This window comes from Heteronotia binoei, chromosome 1, assembly GCF_032191835.1.
Source record: "Heteronotia binoei isolate CCM8104 ecotype False Entrance Well chromosome 1, APGP_CSIRO_Hbin_v1, whole genome shotgun sequence".
Lineage (NCBI taxonomy): Eukaryota > Metazoa > Chordata > Lepidosauria > Squamata > Gekkonidae > Heteronotia > Heteronotia binoei.
This window is the reverse complement of record NC_083223.1, coordinates 264,527,754-264,549,262: the sequence shown is the minus strand read 5'-3', so window position 1 is coordinate 264,549,262 and position 21,509 is coordinate 264,527,754. Positions and strand designations below refer to the sequence as shown.

At 49.4% G+C, this 21,509-nt stretch overlaps 1 protein-coding gene and 1 non-coding gene across 2 annotated transcripts in view; both read left to right on the top strand.

Moving 5' to 3' along the window:
- Window positions 1-684: 684 nt before the first annotated feature.
- RUSC1 (RUN and SH3 domain containing 1) overlaps window positions 685-21,509 on the top strand; it is a 42,199-nt gene continuing 21,374 nt past the window's right edge. Inside the window, exons 1-3 of the mRNA XM_060255175.1 lie at window positions 685-2,385; window positions 12,214-12,744; window positions 18,582-18,680. Coding sequence (XP_060111158.1) covers window positions 771-2,385; window positions 12,214-12,744; window positions 18,582-18,680 — 2,245 coding nt within the window. The 5' untranslated portion in view covers window positions 685-770. The remainder of the gene's footprint in view (window positions 2,386-12,213; window positions 12,745-18,581; window positions 18,681-21,509) is intronic.
- Window positions 2,664-2,738, top strand: TRNAI-GAU (transfer RNA isoleucine (anticodon GAU)). Its single transcript has one exon. It is a non-coding gene; the product is annotated as a tRNA-Ile (tRNA).

Here is a 21,509-nt window from a genome sequence, read left to right as displayed (position 1 = left end):
TTATTTCTCTGCTACCTAATCTTAAAGAGATACACACATGGCCCGGCCTGACAAGGTCTCATTTAGGTCAGCTCTGGCCCTCATAACAAATGAGTTCAACACCCCTGATGATGATGATGATGATGATGATGATGATGATGATGATGATGATGATGATGATGATGATATTGGATTTATATCCCGCCCTCCACTCCGAAGAGTCTCAGAGTGGCTCACAATCTCCTTTACCTTCCTCCCCCACAACAGACACCCTGTGAGGTAGGTGGGGCTGGAGAGGGCTCTCACAGCAGCTGCCCTTTCAAGGACAACCTCTGCCAGAGCTATGGCTGACCCAAGGCCATTCCAGCAGGTGCAAGTGGAGGAGTGGGGAATCAAACCCGGTTCTCCCAGATAAGAGTCCTCACACTTAACCACTACACCAAACTGGCTCTCCACTGATGGAGGGGTCACAACATGGCCTAATACCATACAGTCCACTCCCCAAGGCAGCCATGGTCTCTGTCATCTAGAGATCCGTTGTAATCCCGGCTGATCTTCAGGCCTCACCTGGAGGTTGGCAATCCTATCCCTGTGCAGCTCCAATTTATTCCCCCCTTTGCCTCTGCTGGTATTTCTCCCCCCACCCATGCTGCCCTGGGACTTAGAGGCTGGTTTTGCCGTTCACAGGAAACTGCAACTTCTGTCCATCTTCCCACCCCTGTGGATGCGATCAGGTTGGAGTTGACAGAGCGGGGCCCCCCACCTTCCTTTTCCGCTTGCATTTGGGAGCCATGCAGTCTCCGAAGAAAGGTCTGATCTGCAACTTAAACCATGTCCACCTGCAGCACATCTCCTTGGGCCTCCACCTCTCTCGCCATCCGGAGCTTCAAGAAGATTCCAATGCTTTGACCGCAAGACAGCAGATGACGGATTGCCAGGAATGCCGTCACGGTCAGCGGGACGGAAGCCCCGAGCTGGTGGATGCCAATTCTAACAATCCGTCGACACCATGCCGGTGTTGCGATTCTCACCCGCTCCGGTCGGACATAAAGCTGGGCCTGCAGATCCAGCCTGTCTTGCCCAACCGCCCCACTGCGAAGAATGAGGGAGAGGAGGAGGAGGAAGAGGAGGTCAGGACCCCTTCGGATGCAGCCTCCTCCTCCGTTAGCAGCTGCTCGGATCTCAGCCTCGATGATACCCCGGTCTCGGTGTACTACAAGGAATTCCCCACTGAGGAGGCCCCGAGCCCTGATCAGCAGCCCAACATTGTCCCCCTGGAGGATTCCCACAGTGCCGTCCCCCCCGCTGACTGTGATGACCAAGGTCCAAATCTCAACATCCGACTCGGAGAGCATCCAGTGTCCCATGTCCAGGATAGCCCTGATAGTCTAGGCAGCAGCAGTTCCCTTGGCTCGCCATCTGCTTCTCCCTGCACGGAAAGTCCTGTCGAATCACCCCCTACTGTTGCCTGTGCCGTTCCCTCGATAGCACCGCCCCCCATTCGTCCTTGCAGGGCACCCCCAGCTGTGCCGGCCGCCTATGTTGGCACTGAGCTAGATTCTAACTGTAACGCCCTCCCTGCTCAGCCAACGAAGTCTGAAAATCTCTCTGCGCTCCCCTCGGGGCAACCGGATGTCATCTTGAATCGGGCCACTCCGCCGAGGCCCAGTTGTCCTAGGGGTCCTCCTCCTCCTATTCCCCCCAGAACCAAGAGAGGCCTGCTGGGGTTGAAGCGATATGAAGTCGGGAAGCCAACAGTGGCCCCGTCTTCCCTTCCAGAATCGCAGTCAGGCTACGGTGACGAGCAAAGCGAGAACGGCAAGAAGAACGTCACCTCTTTCCATGAGTTAGCGCAAAAACGGAAGAAGGTTACGGCCGTGCCACCCTTTCCGCAGACGAGGAAGGACCAAAGCGACTGGCTGATAGTCTTTTCTCCCGACACCGAGCTGCCCCCCTGTAACGAACTCACTTGCGGCAGCGCACAGAGCCAGGAGACGACTGGCCCCCCGACCTCGCCAAATGAGTCGGCTAACCCCGCTGGCTGCGGGCAAAGAGAGGTGACCACATTCAAAGAACTTCGCTACCGCAAGCAGAAGACCCAGCCAGCCCCCAAGGGTGGTGCCCCACCACTGCAACTGGTGAATCCAGCCAAGGGCATCCCTGACGGGAACAGTTCCCAGGAGGTTGACTGGCAGCTGCCACCGAACGGGCACTACTGGGCACCCAAAGAAACCCAGCCCCGGCGGAAAAAGTCTCGTCCAGGGCTGCAGCCCATTGCAGAGCGGGGCTGTGAAGAAGACGAAGGAATGGAGCAGCAGGCACCCCACAGAAGTTTCGAGGACATGGCTCATCGGAGGGATTCCCTGATGCCGGGGAAAGCAGAGAGAGATCGAGGCCAAGCAGAGGGTAAGACTTAGCTCCTCGAGCTACTTAACGTCACTCAGGCTTGACCAGTGGTGGGAGGGCTTTGAACTGGGCAGAAGGGCGGGCCGCAGAGCAGTAGAGGCACCCCCTCCTTTATTATCATTCCCCTCTGTGATTTTTGGGCCTTAGGGCAATATTGGCACCTTTTCTCCACGGGCTGTCCCGTGTGGAATTCTAGCAGGAGCTCCTCTGCATACTAGGCCACAGACCCCTGATGTAGCCAATCCTCCAAGAGCTTAGAAGAAAAAGAAGATACTGGGGGAGGGATGGTAGCTCAGTGGTAGAGCATCTGCTTGATAAGCAGAAGGTCCCAGGTTCAATCCCTGGCATCTCCAAAACAGGGTCCAGGCAAATTGGTGTGAAAAACCTCAGCTTGAGTCCCTGGAGAGCCGCTGCCAGTCTGAGTAGACAGTACTGACGTTGATGGACCAAGGGTCTGATTCAGTATAAGGCAGCTTCATATGTTCATATCCCGCCCTCCACTCCGAAGAGTCTCAGAGCGGCTCACAGTCTCCTTTACCTCCCCCCCTCCACAACAGACACCCTGTGAGGTGGGTAGGGCTGAGAGAGTTCTCACAGCAGCTACCCTTTCAAGGACAACTCCTGCAAGAGCTATGGCTGACCCAAGGCCATTCCAGCAGGTGCAAGTGGAAGAGTGGGGAATCAAACCCCATTCTCCCAGATAAGAGTCCGCACACTTCACCACTACACCAAACTGGCTCTTACAAGGCCCCTTTTTGTAAGCTCTTGGGGGATTGGCTACATCAGGGGCATGTGGCCTAATATGCAGAGCATCTCCTGCTAGAATTCCACCCCTGGCTATCCCACTGCCGTATTAGATGCGGACAATCCCAACAGGAGAGTCGTCGGAACTTCTGCCCAAACATTTCCTTCCTGGAGAGTTGTGCCCCCATGGGCCAGATTTCTCGTAACAAACCATTCTTTCATCCCACTAATGGCACCCCTAATTAGCTTCATCACCTTGCCTTATCATATAATAAGGTTGCCTCTTTTTCTGGTGTGTGGGGGGTATTTTTACACGGATGTGGATCAGCACCATAGCCAGAAATTTTTCCTCGAAGGAGCAGGCAGGGGGAAGGTTAGGATGATAGCAGGCCCACCGCTAGCCAGAGGCCCACGGAACCCTGTCCCCTGATGGGCCATTGGCCACCAATCAGCTGATTGGTGGGCCCTTTAAATCACATGAAAGTGCCCCGTGGCGCAGAGTGGTGAAGCTGCAGTGCTGCAGTCGGAGCCCTCTGCTCATGACCTGAGTTTGATCCCAGTGGAAGCTGGGTTCAGATAGCCGGCTCCAGGTTGACTCAGCCTTCCATCCTTCCGAGGATGATCAAATGAGGACCCAACTTGCTGGGGGGAAAGTGTAGATGACTGGGGAAGGCAATGGCAAACCGCCCCATAAAAAGTCTGCCATGAAAATGTTGTGAAAGCAACGTCACCCCAGAGTCGAAAACGACTGGTGCTTGCACGGGATGCCAGAGATTGCTCCTGCAAGCCCCTCCGGCACCATTTAAATCACACAGCTTCCTTCTCTCGCCCCTGCGGCCCCCTCCTCCTCCCTCAGGCCCTAGCTTAGGGGTTGCATGGTAAAACTTATTTCTGAGGAAACCTTCGAAGTGGATCCAGCAGTGGCAAGGGATGGAGAAGCTGCTCTTGTTTTGTTTTGATTGAGCGGCTGACGTTTGTCTCTCCCAGGGCTCACAAAGAAACATTCATAGGAGATTTCATATTCACTTTACCTATGGAGAAATGTATTGCACTTCGGAGGCCTGGCTTGTTCAAAACAAGGAATGTTTTGAACAACCTTCATTTTTATTTTAAAAATAGCCTCAGCCTCACCTAACAGCCTTTTGGAAATGCTAATGACCTCCCTGTAAGTTTTTTTTTTAACCTCTTAATCATTAAACTCTGGCCAGACTCCATGAAACAGTTCATACCTAACACTAGTCAATGCCTTTCATCCAAACAGCACTTTAGAATTCCTAATGATTCAACCGACACTAGGACTTTTTTCACAGCAGGAACTCCTTTGCATAGTAGGCCACGCCCCCTGATGTAGCCAATCCTCCTGGAGCTTACAGTAGGCTCTGTACGAAGAGCCCTCTAAGCTCCAGGAGGATTGGCTACATCAGGGAGCGTGGGTTTTAGGGAAGGGAGGATGCTTCCTTGAAACTGGGATTAGAATAGGCATTCCTCCTAAACGAGAGAATGCCTCTTCTAAATGCTTCTAGGAATGATGGCTGAAAGTGCCAGACCAGTATCTGGGAGTCCCAGGTTTGAATCCCCACCTGTGCCATGGAAGCTTGCTGGGTGACCTTGGGCCAGTCACATGCTTTCAGCCTAACCCGTTTCACAGGATTGTTATGAGAATAAAATGATGGAAAGTGGAATGATGCAAGCTGCTTTGAATCCCACTAGAATGGAAGGAAGGAAGGAAGGAAGGAAGGAAGGAAGGAAGGAAGGAGGGAAGGAAGGAAGGAAGGAAGGAAGGAAGGAAGGAGGGAAGGAAGGAAGGAAGGAAGGAAGGAAGGAAGGAAGGAAGGAAGGAAGGAAGGAAGGAAGGAAGGAAGGAAGGAAGGAAAGAAGGCAGGAAGGAGGGAAGGAAAGAAGGAGGGAAGGAAAGAAGGAGGAAAGGAAGAAAAGAAGGCAGGAAGGAGGGAAGGCAGGAAGGAGGGAAAGAAAGAAGGAGGGAGGGAGGGAAGAAAGGAAAGGAAAGGAGGGAAGGAAAGAAGGAAGGCTTCTTCCAAAATGGCAACTGCTGCCTGTGACTTTTGTCAGTGCTCGTATTCAGACTCCTGTTAACAAATCTACTGCCCAATTTTAAAAGGTAAAGGTAGTCCCCTGTGCAAGCACCAGTCATTTCCAACTCTGGGATGAGATTGCATCACGAATTTACCACAGCGTTGATTTAGTCATTTTAAAAAAATTGACCAATGTGCAGGGCTTTTTTTTAGCAGGAACGCACAGCAATACCATTCTGGCTGTCTTGGCATCAGGGGATGTGGCCTAATATGCGAATGAGTTCCTACTGGGTTTTTTCGACAAAAAAAAGGCCCAATGTGAAACAATGGTGACCGCAGGGGGGGGGGCCTAATATGCAAATACGTCCCTATTGGGCTTTTTGTACCAAAAAAAGGCCCAGTGTGAGTCAATGGTGACATCAGGGGTGTGACCTAATATACAAATGAGTTCCTGCTGGGCTTTTTCTACCGAAAAAAAGCCCTGCGGATGTGATATTTCTGCCTTGGTTCCAATTAGGGATGCTTCAGATGATGGGGGACATTTGAGTGATCTTTTCAGTCTCAGCTCCTTGCCTGCGCTCCTTCTCCAGACCCTGCCTGTCCTTGCTGTTGTGTTGTCTTAGCTGATGCCAGAGCTCTCGCGTTAAACTGGAAGAGTGCAAACCTGGGATAGTCTAATCCCTGTGTGGCGTCCGAGACAGGACGTCGCCCTGCCTGAATCTGAGTTCCAGTCTGTACCCAGCCATGAAGTCACATGGGTCGTCCTTAGGCTAGGCATGCTTTTTCACTCAACTCCACTTCCTTATGGGATTGTTGTGAAGCTCAAAGAGGGGAAATCCAAACAAATGCTTCCCTTTTCCTTTAGACCAGGGATGGCCAAACATGCTTAACGTAAGAGCCACATAGAATAAATGTCAGATGTTTGAGAGCCAGAAGGAAGGAAGCAAGAAAGGAAGGAATTAGATGGGGGAGGATGTAGGGAGGGAGAGGTGGGAAGAAAGCAACTTTAAATGCATTCTGTAAGCAGCTGGCTGGCTTGGCTTGGAGAAGTGATTTAAAGAGAGAAATGCCTTTTCCGATTTGGCCAACGGGGCAGTGTGGCTTTGAGAACCACACAATATGTATAAAAGAGCCACATGTGGCTCCTGAGGCACAGTTTGGCCACCCGTGCTTTAGACCACGGAGAACCACCATCGGTAGAACCGCACTGAGCTAGAGAGGACTTGTGGGCATTCCTTGAGCAGTAGGCTGAAAAGAGAGAAAAGGAAGTTCTTCTTTACCCAATGAGTCATTAACAGGTGGGATTTGCTGCCGCAGGAAGTGGGGTGGCTACAAGCATAGGCAATTTCAAGCGGGGACTGAAGAAACATATAGAAGAGGTCCATCTGTGGCTATTAGCCACAAAGTATAGAGGGGACACTCTGTCTGGGGCAGGGATGCTCTGTCTTCTTGGTGCTTGGGGGGCAACAATGCAGGGAACTGACAAATAGAATAATAGAATCATAGAGTTGGAAGGGATCTTCAGGGTCATCTAGTCCAACCCCCTGCACAATGCAGGGAATTGACAAATAGAATCATAGAGTTGGAAGGGATCTTCAGGGTCATCTAGTCCAACCCCCTGCACAATGCAGCGAACTCACAAATAGAATCATAGAATCATAGAGTTGGAAGGGATCTTCAGGGTCATCTAGTCCAACTCCCTGCACAATGCAGGGAACTCACAAATAGAATCATAGAGTTGGAAGGGACCCTCAGGGTCATCTAGTCCAGCCCCCTGAACAATGCAGGAAACTTTCAAATAGAATCATAGAGTTGGAAGGGACCTTCAGGGTCATCTAGTCCAACCCCCTGCACAATGCAGGAAATTCACAAATAGAATCATAGAGTTGGAAGGGATCTTCAGGGTCATCTAGTCCAACCCCCTGCACAATGCAGGAAACTCACAAATAGAATCATAGAGTTGGAAGGGACCTTCAGGGTCATCTAGTCCAACCCCCTGAACAATGCAGGAAACTTTCAAATAGAATCATAGAATCATAGAGTTGGAAGGGATCTTCAGGGTCATCTAGTCCAAACCCTTGCACAATGCAGGAAATTCACAAATACCGCCCCTTAAATTCACAGGACCCTCATTGCTGCCAGATGGCCATCTAGCCTCTGTCTATGACTCAGTGGCAGAACATCTAGGAGTTCCCACGTGGAGATGGAGCCTGGAGGTCTTCTGGAATTACAACTGATCTCCAGGCACCAGAGATTGGTTCCCCTGGAGAAAATGGCTGCTTTGGAGGCTGGACTCTGTGGCCTTGTACCCTACTGAGGTCCCTTCCCTTCCCAAACCCCTGCCATCGTCGGGCTCCACCCCCATCTCCAGGAACTTCTCATCCTGGAGTTGGCAATCCTAAACTTTATTATTTATTGATTGAGGCTTATACCCCTCCTTTCTCCCTGGCTCAAGGTGGCTTTGCTTTCTCTCTCCCTGGCATTTCCCAGTCAAGAATTCCAAATATTTCCCTGCCCTGGAGAGCCCTGAATTGACTTCTGCCTCTTGGTGGAACCAGTTTGGTGAAGTGGGTGGACTCTTATCTGGAAGAATCGGGTTTGATTCCCCACTCCTCCACTTGCAGCTGCTGGAATGGCCTTGGGTCAGCCATCGCTATCTCAGGAGTTATCCTTGAAAGGGCAGCTGCTGTGAGAGCTCTCTCAGCCCCACCTACCTCACAGGGTGTCTTTTGTGGGGGGAGAAGATTATAAGCCACTCTGAGTCTCTGATTCAGACAGAAGGACGGGGTATAAATCTGCAGCCGTCTACTTTCCAGCCTGGGAAAAAGGCGGGGATTTGCCCTGATTGGTTAACTTGGTCACCAATCGGAGCTGAAAATTCCCCCTCCCCTCCACCCTCAGTCTTCCTTCCCGCCTGTGTGGTTTATACAAGGAAGCAGGAAGCAGAGAGCAAAGTTCTCTTTTGCCTTGGCATCCCCACCCCACCCCCGCACTTATTTTCTGCAAGGAAACTGGACCTGCATGCATCCCTCCGCCCACCCACCCCTTTTAGGGGGCAGCTGCTTCTGGGGTTTCATTAGAACCAGAGCCAGAGATGCGTTTTAGGTCACAGATCTTCAGCCACCGGTAAGAGTGACTTCTAGGGATTTCTTGCCCTCTTGGAACCCGTGGGGGGATTTTTAGATGGGCTTTTGGATAGGCTGTTCCCATGATCGGATGTCTAACCCTCCAGGGAGATCTAGAAGAAGAAGATGACAATATTGAATTTATATCGTGTCCTATAATCTGAATCTCAGAGCGGTCCTTTACCTCCCCCCACCTCCACAACAGACACCCTGTGAGGTGGGTGGGGCTGAGAGAGCTCTTACAGCAGCTGCTCTTTCAAGGACAGCTCCTGCGAGAGCTATGGCTGACCCAAGCCCATTCCAGAGGCTGCAAGTAGAGGAGTGGGGAATCAAACCCGGTTCTCCCAAGTAAGAGTCCACATACAATCTTCTTTACCACCCCCACAACAGACACCCTGTGAGGTGGGTGGGGCTGAGAGGGCTCTCCCAGAAGCTGCCCATTCAAGGGCAACTCCTGCGACAGCCATGGCTGACCCAAGGCCATTCCAGCAGCTGCAAGTGGAGGAGTGCGGAATCAAACCTGGTTCTCCCAGATAAGAGTCCACTTACAATCTCCATTACCTCCCCCACAACAGACACCCTGTAAGGTGGGTGGGGCTGAGAGAGCTCTTACAGCAGCTGCTCTTTCAAGGACAGTTCCTGCGAGAGCTATGGCTGACCCAAGGCCATTCCAGCAGGTGCAAGTGGAGGAGTGGGGAATCAAACCCGGTTCTCCCAGATAAGATTCTGCTCACTTCACCACTACTCCAAACTGGCTCTAGTGCAGTTGCAGAAAGAGGCCAACAGAGGTGGTTTGCCGTTGCCTGAGTGTGTGTAGAAACCCTGGATTTCCTCGGCAGTGTCCTGTCCAAGCAGTAACTAGGGCTGAACCTGCTGAGCTTCCAAGATACGACAAGATCAGGTGAACTCGAGCCATCCTGGTTGAACCAAGAACAGTTTCTAGGGATTTCCTCCCCAGGCATACAAATAAATGCACTTCGGGGGATTTCTAAACTTCAGCCGAACCCCATTTCCTACCCATGAGATCAGGGAATTTAACCTGAAAGGTCATGTGACTGCTGAAAGGGCCAGTTCCATGTTTGGGGGAAACAGAATGAAAGAGACACTGGATAATAGGTCCCAGTTTGGTGTAGTGGTTAAGTGTGTGGACTCTTTATCTGGGAGGGTAGGGAATGTTGGCTCTCCAGATATTTTTTGCCTACAACTCCCGTCAGCCCCAGCCATTGGCCATGCTGGCTGGGGCTGATGGGAGTTGTAGGCAAAAAAAAAACATCTGGAGAGCCAACGTTCCCTACCCCTGAGGGAGAACCGCGTTTGATTCCCCACTTCTCCACTTGCACCTTGGGTCAGCCATTGCTCTGGCAGAGGCTGTCCTTGAAAGTCTGTTGTGGGGGAGGAAGGGAAAGGAGATTGTAGGCCGCTCTCGTCCTTGAAAGGGCAGCTGCTGTGAGAGCCCTCTCAGCCCCACCCACCTCACAGGGCGTCTGTTGTCAGGGGAGAAGATATAGCAGATTGGAAGCCGCTCCGGTACAGTCCTGACTTGGAAGAGGAGAGAGAGCAAACAATGCCAGCTTCTGACTCACCTGCCTAGGTGAATAAGTAGCTGCCAGCTGCTAAGATCAGTTGCCTGCAGACATGCTCTCTGACTTCCTGTTACAGGTGAAAAGTGGTGTTAGTGCCAGAGGAGGAGGGAGGTATGGCTGCTACGTGGTGGCGGCGGCCCTGGGAACTGCCTGGGAGTGCCAACTTCTGACCCTCAGGAGGCGTATTAGTGTTTTATAAATATAGGAGCATGAATTAGTGACGGCTCCTGTGGTTAAGAGTGTCAGATTAACATCTGGGAGACCCAGGTTCGAATCCACTCTTTGTGCCATGGAAGCTCGCAGGGTGACTTTGGGCCAGTCACACTGTCTCAGAGCCAATTTGGTGTAGCAGTTAGGAGTGGCGGACTCTAATTTGGAGAACTGGGTTTGATTTCTCACTCCTGCATATTCAACAATCTGAGTGACCTTGGGCCAGTCACAGTTCTGTCTAGGGGTCGAATTCTAGCAGGAGCTGGTTTGCATATTAGGCCACACACCCCTGATGTAGCCAATCCTCCAAGAGCTTACAAAAAAGAGCCTTGTAAGCTCTTGGAGGATTGGCTACATCAGGGGTGTGTGGCCTAATATGCAAACCAGCTCCTGCTAGAATTCCACCCCTGGTTCTGTCAGAGCTGTTCTCTCAAGAGCAGTTTCTCTCAGAGCTCTCTCAGCCCCACCTCCCTCACAGGGCGTCTGTTGTGAGGAGGGGAAGGAGATTGTAGGCCACTCTGAGACTCCGAGTGAAGGGCGGGGTATAAATCCAGTTTCTTCTTTCTTCTTCAGCCTCACCTACCTCACAGGATTGTTGTGAGGATAAAATGGAGGAGAGGAGAACGATTTTGGTCCCTTTGGGTCCCCATCAGGGAGCAAGGCAGAGTATAATTTAAGAATTTTTAAGATAAGGAAGTCAATGCACTCGTATTTTGAAGAGCTGGCCAGGAGGGGGGAATGAACATATGAAGCTGTCTTCTACTGAATCAGACCCTGGGTCCATCCAAGTCAGTATTGTCTTCTCAGACTGGCAGTGGCTCTCCATGGTTTCAAGCTGAGGTTTTTCACACATACTTGCCTGGACCCTTTTCAGTTGGAGATGCCTGGGATTGAACCTGGGACCTTCTGCTTACCAAGCAGATGCTCTACCACTGAGCCACCGTCCCTCCCCAATATCACCCTTCTTTGAGAAGCAGCACCTGGCAAAATTCTCCCTTGTTCACCACTCTTTAAAGACAGCGGCCCTCTTTCCCGGTTGGTGTCACGTTCTCAGGTCGCAGGCAGGCAGGAGTCCAAAGCCGGTCTGAGGTAAAAGTTTGGGAAATCCAACAGGAGCCGAGTCACCACAGCAAAATCACAAACCAGAAGCAGAAGTCAGTGTCCAAAGCCAAAGGGTCAGGGTGCCAAGGAATTCAAACCGGTCAGGATCTGGAATCAGGAAGGAACGTGGATGCAAGCCAGGGAATTGACTTGTTGCTTCCATGAGGTTGCCAAGTCCCGGGTGTGAGTTATCTGGAAGCCTCAATCAGCCTGCTCCCTGGGTGGCCATAATTCTCCTAGAATTCGGGGCTAAGAGATCAGAAGCATTGGCATGCCTCGTGCCTGCGTTCTGAGAGTCTTTTCCAAAGACGGCTCTGCATTCTTGAGATGGGAGCGGGAGAGCTTGGAGGAGACTGATTGTCAACAGCCAGCTGGTGCCTGGAATGTGGGGAGAGTAATTGTTGGGCCAGCTGTTGCTTCTTCGGCTGAGGTGCTGGAAGGCCGTTTTTCCTGGTCTGTTAACCTTTCCAGCTCCCCCTCCTTAGGGCTCATGACAGTCAGCTCCCCCTAGGATTATAGCAGGTCTGTCCTTCACTCTCGTCACAAGTTTTGGGCTTCGTTTCACTCCAGGGCTTATCCCTCAAGCCCATTCACAGTGCCCGATTCTCAACCTCTGAAATGTACAGAGGGATGATAAAAAGGGAAAGAGAGCCTCTGAGCCAGCGCAGAGCGTCCCCCGAGGCCATCCTGCATGTCTGTCTGATGGCGAAGCTTCACCCTGAAGGTCGGGCTGTGTTTTCGCGTGTCTTCGATTCATGGTCTCTGTGTTTTCTTTTTGTTGTCTGCTATGAATTTAACATTCTCTTTTCATCTTCTTTCCACCCCCCCCCTCCCAAATCCCTGTCCAAATCCTGGCTCCTCCCTTTCCCCCCAACCCACCGTATCCATCCATGGCTCTGGCTTCATGTTATGCCTCTTTTTTTGCGCATTCCCCGTCCTCATCTCTCCATCCCTCCGTCTGCCCCTTTTGACCCCCGTGCCCCCTTGCTGTGGCCTGCCTGCTGCCTGCTGTGTCCCCCTTCCTGCCCGCAGCTGGTACTCTCCCTGCTTGCTCCTCCTGCCCTCAGAACCTGCCTTTCCAACCGCTTCTATTCCATTTCTCGCTGGTGGACGGCAAGGCAGGCGAGCCCCTGCACCCGTCTCTCTGCCCTAGCTTGGAGAGCGTGGAGCTGACCTCCCCCAGCCCTTCGGGGTCGCCCTTCTGCCCCCGCCTGAAGACCTTGTCCTGCGAGGAAGTTTGCTTGCTCGCCAGCAGCGAGCAGGGCCAGGTTTTCGGCACGCTCTCCCCCGAGGAGCTACTCCCCATTCGCCTTTCCCCCATAGGGGCGTACTCCCCCCCTGCCCGGAGCACCCTGCCTTTCCTGGAGAGCCCCGATCTGGCTGTGCTGTTCTCCCCGCTCTTCCCCCGCAGCAGAACTTTCCCCGCCTTAGCTTTCCCCACCCGCCAGGTCCCCAAGCTGCCGTTTGGAGCCTGTGGCCCCCTCAACAGCCAGGCTGGAGCGGGCCCAGGGAGAGTGTCCCAAGACAGTATGGGAGCCACGAATCCGGGACATCCCACACAACGTAAGCCGCCCCTTCCCAAATCCTTGCCTTGATCCCCCTCTCCCTGTGTCCCCCTTTCCAGCAGTGTTCCCTGTAAGCTGAGTTAGTGTGAGCTACCTCACAATTTTTTTTAACCCCTGGCTCACACGTTTTTGTCTCGGCTCAGGAAAAAGGGCCCCCCGAGCAAACTAATTGATGCAGTAGCTCACAGCTTTCATGCCAGTAGCTCACAAAGTGGGATTTTTGCTCGCAGGACTCCACAGCTTAGAGGGAGTATTACTTACCAGTACTGAGTACTGGAGACTCTTTGGAGGGGGGGTGTCCCAGATCCTAAGAAGGGAACTGGAGGAAATTGGTGCAACCTTGTATATGAATACCAACGCATTTTTAAGTACCAAAAAAACAGATTTAATAAGAAAATAGATTAGATATGAAAAGGTTCCCTTGAGACTCACCTGTTGAGGAGGCTTCCTGCTGCATGTTAGACTCACTCTGTTTCCCGATCAGGAGGGTTTTTAAGGTGGGGAGCCGAGCAAGACTGAAGTCCGGTAGCGCTTTAAAGCAGGGGTGGAATTCTAGCAGGAGCCCCTTTGAATATTAGGCCACCCCCCCCCCCCCATGTAGCCAATCCTCCAAGAGCTTACAAGGCTCTTCTTTGTAAGCTCTTGGAGGATTGGCTGCATCAGGGGTGTGTGGCCTAATATACAAAGCAGCTCCTTCTAAAATTCCACCCCTACCTTAAAGACAAACAATATTTCCAGAGTATAAACTTTCATGAGTCCAAGTATCTGATCAAGGGAGTTGTTGTTCTTGAATGCTTATACCTGAGAATCCTATTGTGCTCCTGGATTTGCATCTTGCCACTCGGGAAGGCTATTTCTATGTATCTCTGCATCCAGTGTGGTTGGATAATTCACCTGCCCCTACTCTAGAGATGCAACAGAAAAGGCTGCCCACTTTATTTCTGTACGAGTTTCTACTTAGCTCCCAATCAACTGCTTCTCAAGGTAATTCTGACCCATGTTTGTGTATGAGATAGTCAGGGCTTTATATCATACAAAGGCATGCTTCATCTCTGCATGAGTCACTATTCTGACTTGACTTCCTTCTAGTCAAGATCATTGGAGTTTGGTAATTCTGCCCCATCTGTGGATTGGCTTTTGATCAGACCATTTGTGACTTCTGTTATGGAGATGTAGCAAAATAACCTGTCCATGGTAGAAGGCTGTCTGTCGCAGCTCTGCATGAGTCTTTGCTCCACGATAGCCTTCTTCTAATCAGGAAGGAAAAGGAAAGGTCCCCTGTGCAAGCACCAGTCGTTTCCGACTCTGGGGTGATGTTGCTTTCACAACGTTTTCACGGCAGACTTTTTTACGGGGTGGTTTGCCATTGCCTTCCCCAGTCTTTTACACTTTCCCCCCAGCAAGCTGGGTACTCATTTTACTGACCTCGGAAGGATGGAAGGCTGAGTCAACCTTGGGCCGGCTACCTGCATCCAGCTTCCGCCAGAATCGAACTCAGGTCGTGAGCAGAGAGTTCAGACCACAGTACTGCAGTACTGCTGCTTTACCACTCTGCGCCACGGGGCTGCTTTAATAATCTAATCAGGAGGCACACCCCAAACAGTGACTGTCCCATAAGCACAGGAAGCTGTTACACATTTTAAAAGCAAAGCTTTTGGAGTATAAGAATACAATGTGTAGTCATGCAAGGGGTGTCAGACAGAGACCTACTGACTTGAATCCTTGCCTTCCAGGTTCACTGTGTTTCAGCTGTCTATCACACGGTGTTTTCAGACATTCATTCATAGTCATAAGGGCTGGAAACTTGAGTGTTTTTTTTTTTTCAAACTGAAAGAAAGGTTTTCAGTAATGCGGAAAACAAAGCTGAAGATGAGGCCTAGAAACTTCAGAGTTGTTTTATTTTGTTTTCAAGAAGGAATAATATTCAGACCATGGAATCCTAAAACAGGAAAAGAGAGGAATTGGAACGAGGGAAGTGTGGGAATTGTAGTTCCACGGCCAGGACAATACAGTCATAGGGCCTCTGACAGGCCTCATTTTTGGCAGGAGCTCGCAAGAGTGGAGTTCCGGAAGCGCTAAATTTTGTTGTGCTCTTTCTTACACACACACACACACACCCCCCCCAATACTTGCTTCTAGGCTCCATTGTTCAAACCCCCTGTGATAATTTTGCTGAACTCTTTTAGATGTGACAAACTTTCTAATATTTTTCTTTTTTAAAAAAATTGGGAAAATAACCAAAACATATAAAGCAGACAGAAAGAAATCTTCCATCATGCCGCTGTGGCCACATAGGAGAAAGTCATTCAAAAAGTATGATGGGAGTAAGGTTTTCTCATGGCAGTTGTGATTCAAGAAGCATTTTAAGGTAGATGCTGAGCTGATATAATTTAATACACCTTCCGGTGATGTCAGAGGGGTGTGTGGCAGATGAGTTATGCAAACGAGTTGTGCTAATGAGCTCTGGCACCTCTTTTTCTACAAAATGACCCCTATCTGTTGACGATCTGCTATGCTGGGTACTTCGTCTGTCTATCCCAGATTCTTGCACTTTGAGTCATTAGGTGTGCTTTCAGGTTTGGGTAATCAACCAGATACTACAAATACTTTAAAGAAGAAACTCTGCTAAATGATTATGATAGAATGGTATCCTGTCAACGGAATAAACTCTTCATTTGTAGAAAGCTAGAATTCAAGGAGAAAGCTAGAGCCTAGGTGGAATTTTGACATGCTGGTTTTCTATATGAAGAAGAAGATTTTGGATTTATATCCCAGCCTATACTCTGAATCTCAGAGCAGTCACAATCTCCTCTACCTTCCCCCCCCCCACACACACAACAAACACCCTGTGAGGTAGGTGGGGCTGAGAGTGCTTTTACAGCAGCTGCCCTTTTGTGGGCTTTCGATGAAATTGCTGAGCAGACAGGTTAAAACGGATAAAAGGAAGTACTTCTTCACCCAAAGGGTGATTAACACGTGGAATTCACTGCCACAGGAGGTGGTGGCGGCCACAAGCATAGCCAGCTTCAAGAGGGGGTTAGATAAAAATATGGAGCAGAGGTCCATCAGTGGCTATTAGCCACAGTGTGTGTGTGTGTGTGTATATATATATATATTTAGCTGCTGTGTGACACAGAATGTTGGACTGGATGGGCCATTGGCCTGATCTAACATGGCTTCTCTTATGTTCTTATGAAAGCTATGGCTGACCCAAGGCCATCTCAGCAGGTGCAAGTGGAGGAGTGGGAAATCAAACCCGGATCTCCCACATAAGAGTCCGCGCACTTAACCACTACACCAAACTGGAAGTTCTCCCTGGCCTAGGGTTGCCAATCTAAAGTGGGGGCTCTGGGGGGCTGTTTTTTGAGATAGAGGCACCAACTTTTCAGCATAGAATCCAGTACCTCTCCCCAAAATACCTTCCAAGATTCAAAAAGATTGGACCAGGGGGTCCAATTTTATGAGCCCCAGAAGAAGGTGTTCCCATCCTTCATTATTTCCAATGGAGGGAAGGCATTTAAGAGGTGTGCGGTCCCTTTAAATGGGATGGCCAGAACTCCCTTTGGAGTTCAATTATGCTTGTCACAGCCTTGCTCTTGGCTCCACCCCAAAGCTCCTGACTCTACCCCCAAAGTCCTCAGATAATTCTTCAGTTGGACTTGGCAACCCTGCCCTGGAGGGGGAAAAGCCTCCACCGGCAGTAAGAGATAGACTGCTGCTGCATGTGGAGGATCTTATTGGCTGATTTGCTGTAGCGCCATTGATGGATCTCTCATCTGCCTTCATGCTGAGTGCGGATGGTGAAGGGTCATCAAAGAGGAAGAGGTTCTCAACTGGCCTACCTTTTTCTTCCTGGAGTCCTGACCAGGGAATCCAATCAGGGGTGTCGAACTCATTTGTTATGAGGGCCGGATCCGACATAAATGAGATCTTGTCGGGCTGGGCTGAGTGTGTGATAAAATGTAATGCCACATAGCAAGGATATAAACTTTATAAAGGATGTAGACAAAGATTAGTTAAAGATTTAAAAAACCCTTAAAATAAAACATGCTTAAAACATTAGTAATCATTGGTCTTAAAGGTGCTTTCTTTGTATCTGTCCCATGAGATCCAGGGAACCAGGCAAAAGAAGCTCTGGCTTTTTCCTTACTTCCCCAGGGGACCAGGAGGGGGAGGAGCCGCAGCCAACAGAAGGAAGCAAGGCTTGGTTCTGTAGCTCTGCTGTGCAACTGAGAGAGCCTAGCAAAACAAGCTTTCCCTCCCCCCTTCCTCCCCAAGGGAGGAGCCTCAGCCAATGGAGAAAATAGAGGCTTTGCTTTGTAGCTCCTGTGCGATTGAGCAAGCCTTGCAAAGCAACCTGTGATGCAGAAGGAAGCGAGAGAGAGAAAGAAGGAAGCAGATGACAGCCAGTTGCTCAGGGGCCAGATAGGAGCCTTCTGGGGGCCTAATTTGGCCCCTGGGCTGCATTTTTGACACCCCCTACAATAAAGCATCTTTTGGGAGCACAAACTCAGCTTTAAAATTATGACAAATTGAACTGACAGACATGGGGAAAGTTGGCTTTCTAACAAAGTTCACAGATAATTTACTAGCCTACGGCATGCGTCATGACATATTGATGGCTTGAAAGAGAGAGAGAAAAGAACGAAAGTCCCTTCTGAATTACAACTACCTTGCCTGATCTCCTGGAACCAATCGCCTGGAACCAATTGTTTCCCGCAAGCAAGGGGTTATTTACAAGCCAGGTTCAGGATCTTCTTCTCCTGAGGGGGACTGTATATTTTACTATATGTATAAGTTATGCTCTTAAGGCCTTGCTGAGGGATTTGGAGGGACAAAAGCCATGTGACAAGGGAGGAGCCAGTGGCTCAGGGGTAGAGCATCTGCTTTGCATGCAGGTTCAATCCCCGGCATCTCCAGTTAAAGGGATTAAGTAGCAGGTGATGTGAAAGACCTCAGTCTGAGACCCCGGAGAGCTGCTGTCAGTTGGAGAAGACAATATTGACCTTGATGGACCAATAGCATGATGTGGTCCATGGGTGTTTGGAATGGAGCCATGGTTCAGTGGTAGAGCATCTGTTTGGCATGCAGAAGGTCCCAGGTTCAGTCCCCGGCATCTCCAGTTGAAAGGTCCAGGTAGTAGATGATGGTAAAGACCTCCACCTGGGACCCTGGAGAGCCACTGCAAGTCTGAGTGGACAATAGAGAGCCAGTTTGGTGTAGTGGTTAAGTGTGCAGACTCTTATCTGAGAGAACCAGGTTTAATTCCCCCCTCCTCCACTTGCAGCTGCTGGAATGGCCTTGGGTCAGCCTTAGCTATTGCAGGAGTTGTCCTTGAAAGGGCAGCTGCTGTGAGAGCCCTCTCAGCCCCACCTACCTCTCAGGGTGTCTGTTGTGGGTGAGGGGCAAGGTAAAGGAGATTGTGACCGCTCTGAGACTCTGAGATTCAGAGTATAGGTGGGATATAAATCCAATATCATCATCATCATCATCTTCTTCTTCTTTTTCCTTCAGTACTGTTCATGCAAGATGAAGGATTGGAAATTGGTAGTAGGAATTCCTTTGCATATTAGGCCAAATCCTCGATATAGCCAATCCTCTTGGAGCTTATAGTAGGCCCTGTAAGAGCCCTGTAAGCTCTTGGAGGATTGGCTACATCAGGGGTGTGTGGCCTATTATGCAAAGGAGTTCCTGCTGCAAAAAAAAAGCCCTGCGTGAGAAGAAGTGCCCAAGCTGGGTGGATCCAACAGAGAGCACGGAAGAGTGTAGAGGAAAGCCATCTTTCCGGCCCCACCATGGTAACCCCCATTCTCCCTCCTCTTTTTTTCCCTCTAGTCCGACATTCTCAGTCTTTTGGTGGGGTCCCGAGCAAAGGCTGTACTTGGGGGGCAGACGCTAACCAAGTGTCTGTGCAGCTTAGAGAACAAAAGAAAGGTAAGCGGATCATATGAGAAATTCTATTCTGCGCCCTTCTTCGAATCCTCTAGAGTCCATACTTTTATGTCAGATCAATACATCAGCTTCTCCATGGGGTTTATGAACTCACTGCTACTGACACTGTGCCAAAAGCAAACCAAATCCAGTGTTAAAAGGGTGTCCCCTTCTTATTATTGCTTTATTTAAAATATTTTTGGCTGCTTCTCTGTTTTTTTTTTTAAATATATACTTAAATGCTCAAGGTTTCTCATGACGCTGCAGGTGGTGATTCTGAACAGTCTTCAAGGGCATCCTCATGCAGGCCGCTTGGCAGTAGTCTAGCCTGTTAAACCTCTAAAGTTTAACTATTGAATACCAGCAGATCATAGTGCTTCCTATTAAAAGCAGCAGCAGATTTTTTTTAAAAAAGATGTGTCAGATTATAAAAACAGTGGAAAATGCTTTCACTCAATTCCCACTATCCCCTCCTCCTAGCTCTGGGGTGACCAAACTATGTCTCAGGAGTCACATGTGGCTCTTTCACGCATATTGTGTGGATCCCAAAGCCCCCATCACCCTCTCAGTCAGCTTGGAGAAGGTCTTTCTTTAATTGGGGGAAAGCTGACGGGAGATGAAATGTCTCTGGTTCGGGAGGACTCATCTCAAAGAGATGAAGGGTTAGCTGTTACTTTTCTACCGGGTAATGGATCAGAGTTGTCCACTGTGATGGTGACAAACAGTATGGACTGTCTGCCAATGTCTCGAGGTGGCAGGAGGAAGGTTGTGGGCCTAGCTTGCCTGGGAAATTATAGATGTTTGTATGCAAATGCTAGAAGTGTTCGAAGTAAAATTGGTGAATTGGAATGTTTAGTGTTGGGAGAAAACATAGACACTGTGGGAATTTCAGGAACTTGGTGGAATGAGGCGAATCAGTAGGACATGGTGATTCCTGGATATAAGTTATATCGGAAGGATAGGGAGGGAAGAGTTGGAGGTGGGGTGGCTCTGTATGTCAGAGAGAATATACAGTCCAGTAAGACTGAGGTCAGAGAATTAGATTCCCTTCTAGAAATGCTTTGGGTTGAAATAGAGGGCCCCAAAGGAAATTTAACTATGGGAGTTTGTTATCGCCCACCAAATCAAAAGATAGAGGATGATTATAATATGATGGAAGGATTAAAGATAGCTGCTAAACGTAAAAACTGTGTCATAATAGGTGATTTTTACCACCCGCAGATTGATTGGGTCAATATGTGTTCTGGTCGAGAGAAAGAGATTGAGTTTCTTGATGCTCTCAATGACTTGCTATGGAGCAGATGGTCTCTGAACCTACCAGGGGTGGGGCGATCCTGGATTTGGTCCTAAGTAATGCCCAAGACCTGGTGAGAGATGTAAAAGTGATGGCACCACTTGGGAGCAGTGACCATAACGTTATTGATTTCACCATTTGTATAAATAGGGAGTTGCCCCAAAAGACCAGCACAACCACATTTAACTTTAAAAGGGGTAAATTCTCTGAGATGAGGAGGCATGTGAAAAGGAAACTGAAAGGAAAGGTAAATACAGTCAAAACCCTTGGGGAAGCTTGGAGGCTGTTTAAAACTACAATCCTAGAAGCTCAGATAAAATATATACCACAAGTAAGGAAAGGCACAAACAGGTATAAGAAAAGGCCTGCATGGTTAACAAACAAAGTAATGGAAGCTGTAAATGGTAAGAAGGACTCCTTTAAGCGGTGGAAAACCAGTTCAAGTGAGATTAATAAAAGGGAACACAGACTGTGGCAAATCAAATGCAAGACTGTGATCAGGCAGGCAAAAAGGGACTATGAAGAGCATATTGCAAAAAACATAAAGACCAACAATAAACATTTCTTCAAATATATTTGAAACAGGAAACCAGCCAGGGAGGCAGTGGGGCCCTTGGATGAACAAGGGGTAAAAGGATTACTGAAGGAGGATGGGGAAATGGCTGAGAAGCTGAATGCATTTTTTGCCTCCATCTTCACTGTGGAAGATGAGAAGTGTTTGGCCACTCCAGAACCACTTATATTGGAAGGGTTGTTGAAAGACCTGAGTCAGATTGAGGTGACAAAAGAGGAGGTCCTACAACTGATGGACGAATTAAAAACTAATAAGTCGCCAGGTCCGGATGGCATACATCCAAGAGTTCTGAAAGAACTCAAAGTTGAACTTGTGGATCTTCTGACAAAAATATGTAATCTTTCATTGAAATCTGCCTCCGTTCCTGAGGACTGGAAGGTAGCAAATGTCACCCCCATCTTTAAAAAGGGTTCCAGAGGAGATCCGGGAAATTACAGGCCAGTCAGTCTGACTTCAATACCAGGAAAGTTGGTAGAAACCATTATCAAGGACAGAATGAGTAGGCACATTGATGAACACGGGTTATTGAGGAAGACTCAGCATGGGTTCTGTAAGGGAAGATCTTGCCTCACTAACCTGTTACACTTCTTTGAGGGGGTGAACAAACATGTGGACAAAGGAGACCCAATAGATGTTGTTTACCTTGACTTCCAGAAAGCTTTTGATAAAGTTCCTCATCAAAGGCTCCTTAGAAAGCTTGAGAGCCATGGAGTAAAAGGACAGGTCCTCTTGTGGATCAAAAATTTGCTGATTAATAGGAAGCAGAGAGTGAGTATAAATGGGCAGTCTTCGCAGTGGAGGACGGTAAGCAGTGGGGTGCCGCAGGGCTCGGTACTGGGTCCCATGCTCTTTAACTTGTTCATAAATGATTTGGAGTTGGGAATGAGCAGTGAAGTGGCCAAGTTTGCAGATGACACTAAATTGTTCAGGGTGGTGAGAACCAGAGAGGATTGTGAGGCACTCC